A 12171-nucleotide genomic window follows, 5' to 3' on the forward strand; every position below is an offset into this window, starting at 1 on the left:
TATCGTTATAATAATTTACAGCGAAAAGTTAGTTCATTGATTGTAACTATTCTGCCTTCACAGAAGAGTGTACAACTTCTCACAGACTACTTCCTGATCACATATCGTTATTGAAATGATCACATTCCTAAAGAGGGGTCTTAAGCAATATTGAAGCAAAAGCAAAAGAAAAAATTACAAGTTCTCCAAGTCCTCACCAATGACTTCTCTCCCACCTTCCCATCTATTTTCAGCTATGCAAGTTACTGCCAAGTCAATTTAAGAGACAGTGCAAGTGTGAAACTCAAGACTGTTTTGTAATGGCACCAGTAGTTATGTGAGGTGGAAGTTAGAAAATGTAGCAGGAGGAGGGGTGGGAGGGGTCCATGGTGACTACAGAAAAAGCTCATAACTAGCTTTGATTAACTGCCTCCCGCCAGGAATCGGTTTTGACAACAGATGACAGGAGGTGGCCTGGAGCAAGATAAGGACCTGAGTCAACAGACCTCCACCCATCTTAGGAGGCCACGCCCTCCCATGGAAGAGCATGCACCACCTTTCCCCGCCAAATTAATACGTAACACCCTCACCCCACCCAGCAAACAAGGGTCCTAGGTCTCTGTCCTCTCTGCCTCTCTCTCCCTCTCTCCATCTCCCACCTCACCTAGGCCTCTCTCTCTCTCTCCCTCTCCCTCTCCCTCCCACCTAGGCTAGGCCCATTCAGAGAATGCATCACTGATACCGGAAGCCTCCGGCTCTGTCTCTCCCACCTCAGCCAGGCCCGTTCTCAGAGATCGTATCACTATTAAACCCTGCGTGCACACTAATCAGCTTGCTGACCTTTGATTCTTCACTGCATTGGCAAGAAGAGCTGAGACTTCTATAACAGTTAGACACCACTTAAAATAGTCACTAACTGTTAGGATATCATGATTTTTAAAAACATAGAATCTGACATTGCATTACAAAAGCAAAAAAAGTTTTGAGCCTAGATTTCCATAAGCATGTCTATGAAAGCCCAATTGCCTCGAATAAGCATCCACTGTGCCCAAAACTTTCTATACCTCGTCTCTATTCTTGGAACAACCTGACGCACAGTACATCTCATTACAGAGGAAAGAACGGAAGCTTAGAGAGCTCAGAGAAGCCTGACGGCACTGGGATTCAAACCCAGTTTCTGGAGCCATAGCTCAAGCTCTTTTCCTGATCTAATTATGCGACCAAAGCCTGTGTGAGGAGTCAGAGGGGAGGGGAAAAAAGAAAGTAAATACAGCATTAACTTGCCATTGAGTTCCTTTGCTACAATTCACATGCAATTAAAATAGAATAAATGGATCTATAATTTCTTTTCCTTCTCCCCAAATAAATATTTTTGGAGGTGACATCCTTGGAGTTTTACTTTATTTGTAGCCATGCTCAACATAGTTTTATAATACTATCGAGGTTCGCGCTAGTAGGAAGTCAATGTTTACCAAATAATATCATCAAAAAATATCCTCATCGTGTCCCTCATACCTGATCTGACTCCCTTTCCCCGGAAGACGCATGCCTCCCATAACGTCCTTTATCTTCTGATAGGCTCCCATAGCAGATTAAAAACGAGTAAGCTATGAACACACAAACATTTTGGATTGGCTCTGATTAAAGTGGGCCTGGGTGATTTTTGCTTATGACACACTGAATGCTACTTTTAATTTTAGTAAATATTAGTTACCACTCACCTATAACCACAATACTCCCCCTCCCTCCCTACATTCACACCCAGTAGGTCTATCACAAGCGTCTGCATGCTCAAATGAGAGAAAAGTTAATGTCTGACATTATCAACAGCATGAACTAACCCCTCTCAGAGTAGTAAAGTGCTGTCAGCAGGTACTATAAGACTATGGTACTTTAGAGGAAATAGACCCTTTGCCCTCAGTGCATTTGAGGAAAACTGGAGAGTCAATTCAGAGCATGGACTCTGCAAACAGACTGGCTGGATTCAAACCTCCCTCCCTCCACCCACTCTGTGATCTTGGGCTAGTTACATACATCTGTGTTTCACTTTCCTCGTGTGTAGAATGCAAATAATAGCATTTCACTGTTGTGAGTGTTCAATAAAGTTGATTTCTATCAGAACATGCATGGCGCCTAATTACGTGCCATGAAGTGTTAACCATTGATTTTAATTTAAATGCAAAGAACAAATTACATGCTTTGCCGGTACAACATGTGTATAAAACGACTATACATGGGGCCTACTGGTATAACTCGGAGCAATATATATGTGTCCCAATCAACAAAGCCTAAATTCCGGCAGAGGAGGGTAGTAAGTCACACCTAAAGCACTCCAGCTTGGACAAAGGAAGTGGGCTACCTTGTTCCCCTTTGAGAGTGAATCACCTGGGTAGTGACAGTAAATGAAAATGAGAGACTCTCATGCACAGAGCCAGCAGTTACTCTTTCGGGGACCTGCCACGCCACGGGGACCCTGCCTGAGTTGAAGGTGGCGACAGAGAAGAGGTTAGGGGAGAGAAGATGACCCAAGGCCTGAGAATCAATGGAGGGCATTCGTGAACAGTCTGGCACATTGGTGAATCATTCTGGCTGCTGGAAATGAGAGATTTCAAGGAGCTGAAGAAAGGGGCAGAGCACTGCCGAAAAGATCACAGCAGCCAAAGCCCAAAATAAGTCAGTGCCAGCGCTCTGATAGTATATATAGAAGGAGGGAATGGTAGTCACCAGTGATTTTATTAGAGGGAGAAAATGACAGCCATAGAAACAGCCTGATGAGAAGGATTTAAAAAGAAACAAGGCTTACGACCAAAGTAAAAATGCACCCACTAAGAGAGGCAAAAATTGGGGGAGACAAATGCGTTTTGGTAAAAAGCATCAGTACTCCTTGGTCTGGAGCCAGGAAAGGACAACATCAGCTTAGAATATCTTGTCTAAGAAAGCAAGAAAAATATCAGAGACTATGGGGGTCTTGTAAAAAGTATATAGGAGATAAGGACAAATTAAGCATCAAAACAAATATTGACTGCGATGGACTAAAACAAATACATTGAGATCCACAAGTTCTTAATGATACTTACAAAAGAGAAACTCATTGATTATCATGGGAGGTTGTTAGAGCACAAAATCATTACTCAGAAAATTGATAACAGAAAAAAATTAAGCCTTTCCCTGTCTTTCTACACAATCAAAATTTCAGGAGATGCAAATAGCCATGAGGGTAAATTCTTTACAGACAGAATTCCAATTAATAAATGCAAGAAGAATGATACAAAAAGGCAAGAAGTAACACATGCTGGCGAGGATGTAGAAAAAAAGGAACCCTTGTGCACTGCTGGTGGGAATGTAAACTGGTGCAGCCACTACGGAAAACATTAGGGAATTTCCTCAAAAAAATAAAATTAGAACTTCAATAGGTCCAGCAATCCCAGTTCTGGGTATTTATCTGAAGGAAACAAAAACAACTCAAAAAGATACATGCACCCCCATGTTCACTGCAGCCTTATTCACAGTAGCCAAGGCATGGAAATAACCTAAGTGTCCGTCAATGGATGAATGGATAAAGAAAATGTGACTACACACACACACACACACACACACACACACACACACACACACACACAAAATGGAATATTATTTAGCCATTAAAAGAGAATGAAATCTTGACATTTGCAACAGCATGATGGAACTGGAGGGTATTATGCTAAATGAAGTAAATCAGACAGAGAAAGACAAATACCGTATGATTTTGCTTATATGTGGAATCTAAAAAAACAGGCAAAATAAATAAATAAGCTCATAGATACAGAAAACAAATTGGTGCTTACCAAAGGAGGAAGGTGCAAGGTGGGCAAAATGGGTGAAGAGAGTCAAAAAGTACAAACGTCTAGTTTAAAGATAAATAAGTCATGTACATATATATATAATGTACAGCGTGGCAACTATAGTAATTAATAATACTGGACTCATATTTGAAAGTTGCTAAGACAGTAAATCTTAAAAGTTATTATAAGAAAAAAAAATCCTGCAACTATGTGTGGTGACTAATGTTAACCAGACTTATTGTAATAATTTCACAATATATACAAATATCAAATCATTATGTTTTACACCCGAAATTAATATAATGTAGTATGTCAATTATACTGCAATTTTAAGAAAAGGAAAGAAATTATAAACATTGGGGAAAAAAAGAGGAATCATAGATTTAGATCATCACCTTTTTGCAGCCCCTAATGAAATGTATCTAGGCTACAATCATCTGTGAAGCTCGAATCATTAGGTGAAAAGTTAAAAGGTAAGTTGACTCTATCTGAACTCACTAATCAATCTTAACATCTCAAAAAGAGTGACATCCAGACATCATGTGTCTTGTGATGCAATGCAATAGACTTTATACAGCACCACCTATGAAGGATGCTTGTCTCTGAACTTGAATCTAATCATGCCTCTACATCTAACTGCCAGATTAGAGGAAACATGGAAAATAAACAAACAATACCACAAGTAAGAAATCAGTCCAGGAAGTGGGACATGCTACTGGACAAATGACCTACTGGCTCCATCAAATCAATGGCATAAAATAAAGAGGCACAGGGGGTGGGGAGAACTAATAAAATAGATTTAAAAACCTAATAACCAAATGCAATGTGTGGATCTTGTTTAGTTCTTGATTCCAACAAATCACAAGTGAACGGAAATCTTTGAGAAAATCTGAATATGGGAATTATATTAAGGAATTATTGTTAACATTTTTAGGTATAACAAGGCATAGAAGTTGTTTCTTTTTCAAAGAAAAATAAAGTCCTTACCAGAGATGTAAACTGAAACATTTATGAGTGAGATGACATGTTGTTTAGGATTTTGCTTCAAAATATACCAGTCCCCACAAAAAAGTAGGGGAGGTGAAATAAATGAAACAAGACTGGTAAAATATTAATAACTGTTGAAGCTTGGGTGCTTATTATACTATTCTCTCACAACCTCCATAACACAAAGTTCTAAAAAACAAAAAATGATTAAAGGTTTTGGTGGAAATTTAAGCTGTGCCTTATCTTACCACTGATTTTTAGGAGATAGTTACCGTGTTTCCCCGAAAATAAGACCGGGTCTTATATTAATTTTTGCTCCAAAAGACGTATTAGGGTTTATGTTCAGGGGATGTCATCCTGAAAAATCATGCTAGGGCTTATTTTCCGGTCAGGTCTTCTTTTCGGGGAAACATGGTAGGGTCCTCCCACAAAGTAAAATTTAGTCATTCCCCACTTAGCCTGAAGAGGTGCCAAGAGTCTTAATCAGGGTGCATTTGGAGTTCAATATGATTACAAGTGACTGAACCAAGGAACCTTGGAGTTCTGCTGTAATAACCAAATATCAGCTTAATTCTTTCCAATAAGAGATCCCCTACAAGGTACTGGGTTGGGCAACACAACCCACAAAGAGCTTACTCACCAAGTTGATATCAGTTGATATCAGATTGTGCAGATTCCTGGAAGCCCAAGGCCATATGGACAAGAGCCACAAGCATTCCTAAACCAGATGTTGGTCAATACAGAAACTGAAAATTTTCTTACCAACTTGTGTAATGCACAGAGATGGTCTTAAAAAAAAACAAAAAACCCACAAAACAAACAGTAGTAATGAATTTGTGTTAACTTGCCTGTATAAATCACTCAGCTGTAATCTGGAGGGGTGGCCCGTGAGATAGAAAACTAAAGGTCCACGGAAGGATCTAAGCCATGCCTTGTCTGCATTTAGCATCACAAACCCAGGGGCTAAGCAGATGACACCAGATGCTCACAAGTTGCTGACTGATTTGGTACAGATTTCACCTGTTTTGCTTTTCACTTCAAAGCGGTTCTGTTATAGATCAAATGAATGTGTCTTCCTCTCAAGTGAAAGCCCTAAACCCTAGTGTGATGGTATGTAGAGATGGGGCATGTGGGGAGAATTTAGGGTTAGACCAGGTCATGAGGGTGGGACCTCCATGATGGAATTAGTGGTCTTAGAAGAAAAGGAAAAGAGAGAGAGAGAGAGAGAGATCTCTTCTTCCATGTGCACTGAGAAATGGCCGTGTGAGGACACTGGGAGAAGGCGGCTCTCTGCAAGCCAGGAAGAGTGTTCTCCCCAGAAAGCAGATCAGCTGGCACCTTGATCTTGGACTTCCCAGTATCCAGTACTGTGCAAAAATAAGTTTCTGTTGTTGAAGCCACTCCGTCTATGGTATTTTGTTATGGCAGCCTGAGCAGACTAATACGGGTGCGTATTTCACCGTTTTGCTTTCTTTCACGTTTCTATCCCTTTCTTAGGGAAGATTCCAAAATCACAAATGTGGTTCCAAAGCCAAAGGAAGGGGAAATAGTTGAAAATTATGGGTTTCCAACATTGGAAAATTTGACAATCTATCCCCAATAAGAAACTGGCCATGTACTTATGAAATGTGTTTGGAATGTTCCAAAGAGCAGTATTAGATTGGTGCAAAAGTCATTGAGGTATAAAAGGTTAAAAATAATGGCAAAAACCGCAATGACTTTTGCACCAACCTAACAATACAGTATTAGAACCGAAGAAGGATTGATAAAGTATACATTATTTGAAGTAACCACATTCAGAATAATTAAGAAGATAAGGGTAAATGTGTATATTGGCGAGGCACACAGCACCATCCCAGGCGGCGAGAAACACAAGCCTCCATTGCAGATGAACGCTACAGATCTATTTACACAGAGACCCTCAGCAATTCTCCTCACAGATTGCCTGACTGCCCTCCTGTCTTCAATATTCTGCGCCATGAAAAACTGTCAAGGATAATAGGAACACGATTTGACCTACTTTTCCCTAGATTCCTGCAAAGTCTATAACTCTGGTTCTTGCATATATTTAGTTATCACATCTTTGGGACATATTGCCTCGCTTTTTTTTTTTTTTTTTTTTTTTGCAGGCAATCCTGTATGGCGCACGTTAAGGTCGCTGGTGGGCAATCTAGATTCCTAAACTCCCGTGGTCATGTACTTAAAGACATCCTATCACACCCAGCTCATCCTCAGAACATCCTTCTGAGGTACGTCATAAACAGTCATCCCAACATGGGAAAGAAAATGCCGAAGAAAGAGGAGCGCAGCCTAAAGAGGCTGAAGACCCACGGACATCAATCAATTCAGACCCTTTCCTGCCCAAAAGAAGCCACACCAAAACAAGTATTTTCCCCTAACTCTCCAGCTTCCACAAACCTATCCTTGCAAGAACCAGAAGTTCCTCTTTAAGGTCTTCTTTACAAAGCAGACAACCAAGACTTTATCTTTTAAATTATAGCCCCCAAAATCTACCTTGCTGCAGCTTCTGGGTAAAGCCTGCTTAGGAATGGCAAATTTAAAAACAACAAAAAAAAAAACAAAAAACTGAGTAGAGCCCACAAAAGGTGCCCCGAAACCCCCTGGTGAGCAGGGAATCTTGAGAAAGTCAGCCAGGGAGCCGGGGCAGGGACTTTTGAGGGGCTAATGAAAGATGTCAGGTCAGCAGGCCGTCCTGCTTCTCTAAGATACAAAACGTGTCTGACCTGCTCAGGCCATCAGATGCACTTAGAACCCAATGAGGGGCACTCCTTCACCAGGAAATCATATCTAAACACATTATCAGGAAGTAATATATTAAGATTTAAGATTCTGGAGACCGAGCACCCTTCTGCTCAAGGGGGCGTCACCGAGTACTAAGTGTTGGAGACTCTGGAACCCAGGAGCTAGAAGCTCGCCGGAGAACTTCCAACTCCTGGGTCACCCCCTCGGCGCTGGCGGCAGCTAGAGCTAGTCCGGATGCCCAGTGCTTGCAAGGGGGCGTCCAAAACAAGCCCACACGTCTCATGCCTCCTGCAAACTGGGATTCTGTGGCTGCCATTTGGACATGGCTGGCTGACTGTTAGGCACCGGACACCTGCAGCTTCCCCTCTGGGGAGAGGCAAACGGCCCTTCTTCCGGCGATGCCCACCGTCCGGCTGCCAAAATCCAGGTACCCTTGGGTTAAGTCAGGTGCATGGGGGGGCAAATGGAAACCAATGCTCACGGAGGGCACCCCATGACCCCGCCGTCCCGGGCCCCTCTTCTGCCCAGTTCCGTACAAGGGGCCCAGTCCGCCCCCTCCCCAACTTCCAGATGCCTGCCTCAGCGGCCCCCGAGGGTGGGCGCGAGCTCCACGTGCGCGCGGCCCATAACCACTCGGGCCGGGCCGGACCGGACCGGGCCACTCACCCGGCCCCCGGCAGCGCTCCGCTTCCTCCGCAGCGTGAGCCCGCTCCGCAGCAGAGCCGGCAGGTCCCTTAGCCGCGGCCGCAGCGAAGCCGGCGGCTGCTCAAGCTCCGGCTCGCGGGCGCTGGGGCTGCGGCGAAGGGCGCTGTCCGCCGCCGCCACCGCCGCCGCGGCGGCCAGGGCCGGGCTCTCGCAGGGCGGCTGCATCTTGACGGAGCCCACGGCCATCCTCATGCCCTGACGGCGGCTGCGGCGCCCGCGGCTCCTCTCCCCCGCGCTCGCCTCCGCGCACCAGGCAGCGAGAGGGCGCGACTGCGGCTCGGGCGCGGGGCGCGCTGCCAGCCGCTGCCCATTGGCGCGCGCCTGGGCCCCCGCCGGGCTCAGCCCCGCGCGCCTCACCCTCCCCGCCCAGGTGCGCCCGGCCCCGCCCCCTCCCGCGGCTTACCTCCGCCTGCGGACCTGGCCCCCTCTCGGCCACTCCCGGAACCTGAGAGGGAGACGGTGGGACACCTTGGGCAGCGGCTCATCCATAGGTGCGGGGTTCCCAGAATCCTCCACCAAACCCACTCTAATGCCCAACCCCCCCTTACCCACCCACCTCCAATTCCCTTTAGGCTGAAAAACTCCCTTTCACTCCCTTTTCCTAACAACCAGAGTTGACTTGGACTTTGACCAATGAACTGGGAAGTCTGGGACACTCCCTCCCCTCAACCCCGTTTTGCTTTTTGCACAGCCTAGCCCCAAATCATAATCCCATTCCTGGAAATGGTTTGTGCCAAAGAACTTCAAATCAGGCTCTGTATTCTGCTACAAGTCAAACGCCATTGAGACACAATCACCCCCACCACACTGTCCCCTCTTTGGCACACTCATCATGAAAGGATAAGGGGAGAGAACTTGTGTTGGTTATGATGAGTGTTTAGCAAAATAGATGCAAGTCTGGTGACCTGAAGGTGTATCTCTGTGAACATGTTGGAACCTGAGCTTCCCTGAAAGCCCGGTGCATGTGATGAATGTGCTCGGTAAACTGTAAAGGCCAACCTCAGTGTGAATCATTGTTTACACCATTCCAGAAGCCAGGAATAGTGAAGTGGGGAGAGTGGAACTATTCCAGCAGGCTTAAAATCCAAGTGGCTGTGAATCTTCACAGCCCAGCTCAGTCTGTCCTTGAAAAGGGCCAGCTAGGGCTTCTACTCCTTGTTAGTAGGACACTGGGGGCTCCATCTTTGCCTAAGACTTGTAAGAACTGAATAAGCTTACTCATATTAAAAAAACAAAACGGACAAATAAGGATTACAGGAGGTCAGGACCCTGTGTTGTTTTAGCATTGTCCCCTCAGCCCCTCACCGGGTAGATGGTTGGCAAATATATGTGGAAATGTGGCCGTGTAAGGAAAAAGGAAGAATACCTGTGACCTTTGCCGGCAAAGAACTTAAGATTTGGCCCTGGAAAAAATAGACATATAGAAAAGCTGAATTACCTTGTACTCTTGGTAATTGCCAAGTGAGTGTGGATCATCAGGAATCTGAACCACAGCAGCAAGAAATGCTTCCGGCGTGCGGTAGGTGAAGAGAAGTCAACAAAGGGAGTTTAAAATGTGCCTTAATGTCAAGTGGAGAAGAATCAGCCAGGCAGAAGGGAGGGTGAGGGTCCTTCAAGTAAAGAGGAAAAACATGAGAACAATGAGAAAGAGGTATCACCCAGAAACCACTGGGCACTGAATGTATCATACTGGTGGGAAATGTAATGAGAAAGCAGGAGAAAAATATCAGACACACACTGCACACAGGTGTGTGACACACTGCAGAAAGCCTTAACACCTAGCACCTTAAGCTGTGTGTGTTTACTGTAAAGGACTCTACAATAAACTCTATAGTCCATTACAATTTCCAAATACCTGTCACCTTCATTAATTCAAGGCTGAAATCCCACTTGTACATACCATTTAAGACTGTACCAGTTTGTATAATGTTGAAATACTTCAGCTCTAGTTGGTAATCAGTCATTGCCTTCAGCCCCAGAATGCCACCCACACTCCTTCAGACTCCTTCCTGAAATACCAACTGAAGGTCCGGTAGTCCTGGTCCCGCAGAGGTCCTCCAGGACACTTTTGGTCACCATTCACTCTGATTAATGAGTGGGTGCTTGTGCTATCTCACTCCTGATGGTACCTTTGAATCACAGCATGAACCTACCCTGCTCCAAAACTGCATACACGCGTTCTGTCTCCTAGTCCAGAATCTTGGTCTTCCTGACTTTCACACAGCTTCTCAATGCAGGACCAGGCAGTTTATCTCATCAGTCCAATGGCATTTACCAAGGGTCTAAACTCAATATCAATAAGGACCTTTGGAAAGTTGGCTTAGCTTAAGATGATAAATGACAATTGCCATTCAGCTATGGTGTAAGGCAGACAACAGGGACTAGTAGGAATGTGTAAACAGAAGAGCCATGCCACTCTTCAGCTCAAATCAAGCAATGTCCCACCCCACGACCTTTGTACTTGCTGTACCCACTGCCTGGAATACTCTTTCTCTGCAATGCTATCCAATAAGACTATTCACAATGGTGGAAATGTTCTATATGCGTTTTTCACCCACTAGCCACATTGAGCACTTGAAATGTGTGAAATGTGGCTAGTGTGCCTGAAAAACGTAATTTTAAACTTTATCTAATTTGAATTAATATAAATTTAGATAGCTATATGTGGCTATAGGGTACTCTATTGGAAAACAAAGTTCTAGAAATCCATGTTTCCCTTTCTCTACTCCACAAATTTTTTAACTGAAATATTTCATTTCAGTGAGGCCTTCTATGACAACACAACTTAAAATTGTAGCCTTTTCCATCTACTCTCTTCTCTGTCCCCTTCCTGGCTTTCCGCAGAGCTCACTGACATTCAATATTCTGTATATTTTACTTATTCATTTGTCTGTGTGGTCTGCCTCTCCTCACTAGAATGTAAGCTCCACAGGGGCCTGAATTTTTTTTTTTCCTTTTCCAACATATTAGGGGAGTAACTAAATTTGTCCACCTATGAGAACCCAGTTTTGCAAAAGGAGCCTAGTCTGGATTTTGCAATGTTGCAAAGTTAAAAAATAAAATAAAAAATGTGAGTACTATATATGTCAACATCACACAGGTCAAACAAAATGACTATGCTATTGGAACTGATTTTTCCTTAGGAGAATGACATCATCAAAGCTAAAGTTTATGGAAATACCTATGGTAAGAAAATATAAGTTTTATTGGCTGTTTGTAGTGAAGGGAAATTGGAGACCGGGAAGGTAATTGACAATTAACTAGCTACAAAGACAGGAGGGTCTGAATCAGTGGGGTCAGTGACAATGGGCGGGGGGAGTTAGATGTCAGACATTATAAAAGAAAGCTCCTAGGCTTTGGACACATGTTAGGAGGAGTAAAAAAAGTACATCAGGCAGTGTGACAGATTGTATTTTACAAAGATGACCAACAACACAGTTTTCCTGTCACCCAATATCTTCTCCAATATGCGCTTGCGATACCCCCATGAAGATACAGGGTTTATTTCTCCATCTCCTTGAACCTGGGCAGGCCCTGTGACTACCTTGGTCAATTTACAGCAGAGGTTCCAGTGCCAATTCTGTAAGTAGCCCTTAATCGGCCTCGTACTAGCTTCAACTTCCTGTACTCTTGGAAGTTGCTTGCTTCTTGGATGCTCCTACTCGGAACCCAGTCTCCTTGCTGTGAGAAGCCCAAGACACCTGGGGAGTTCATGCAGACATGCTCTGGCAGCTGATCTCCCATCCAACACCCAGGCCGGCTGAGCCTTCCTTTGACTCCTGTACTAACCAATATCAGATTGCAACAATGGGGGAGAGGACAAAGCAAGAACTGACTACCCAGCAGAGCCGAATCAACCCACCAAACTATGAGAAAGAATAATAAATTGTTTTAAGTCACGTAAGGTGAGAGGTAT

General features: G+C 44.1%; 1 protein-coding gene across 9 annotated transcripts in view; it reads right to left on the bottom strand.

Annotated features, from left to right (window-relative positions):
- Positions 1–12171, bottom strand: part of RAPGEF5 (Rap guanine nucleotide exchange factor 5) — a 430438-nt gene that overhangs the window by 198691 nt on the left and 219576 nt on the right. Inside the window, exon 1 of one of the 9 annotated variants that reach the window (XM_074340845.1) lies at positions 8659–8745. The exons of 5 other annotated variants lie outside the window; for them this stretch is intronic. Coding sequence is in view for 2 of the 4 variants with exons in the window: in XM_074340841.1 (XP_074196942.1) it covers positions 8217–8447 (231 nt within the window). In the remaining 2 variants the exon portion in view is untranslated. Of the gene's footprint in view, positions 1–8216; positions 8581–8658; positions 8746–12171 lie in introns of those variants that run through there. 3 more of the 9 variants (XM_074340847.1, XM_074340841.1, XM_019727543.2) reach the window with 3 other exon arrangements.

Source organism: Rhinolophus sinicus, linkage group LG09, assembly GCF_036562045.2.
Source record: "Rhinolophus sinicus isolate RSC01 linkage group LG09, ASM3656204v1, whole genome shotgun sequence".
In the NCBI taxonomy this organism is placed as follows: Eukaryota; Metazoa; Chordata; class Mammalia; order Chiroptera; family Rhinolophidae; genus Rhinolophus; species Rhinolophus sinicus.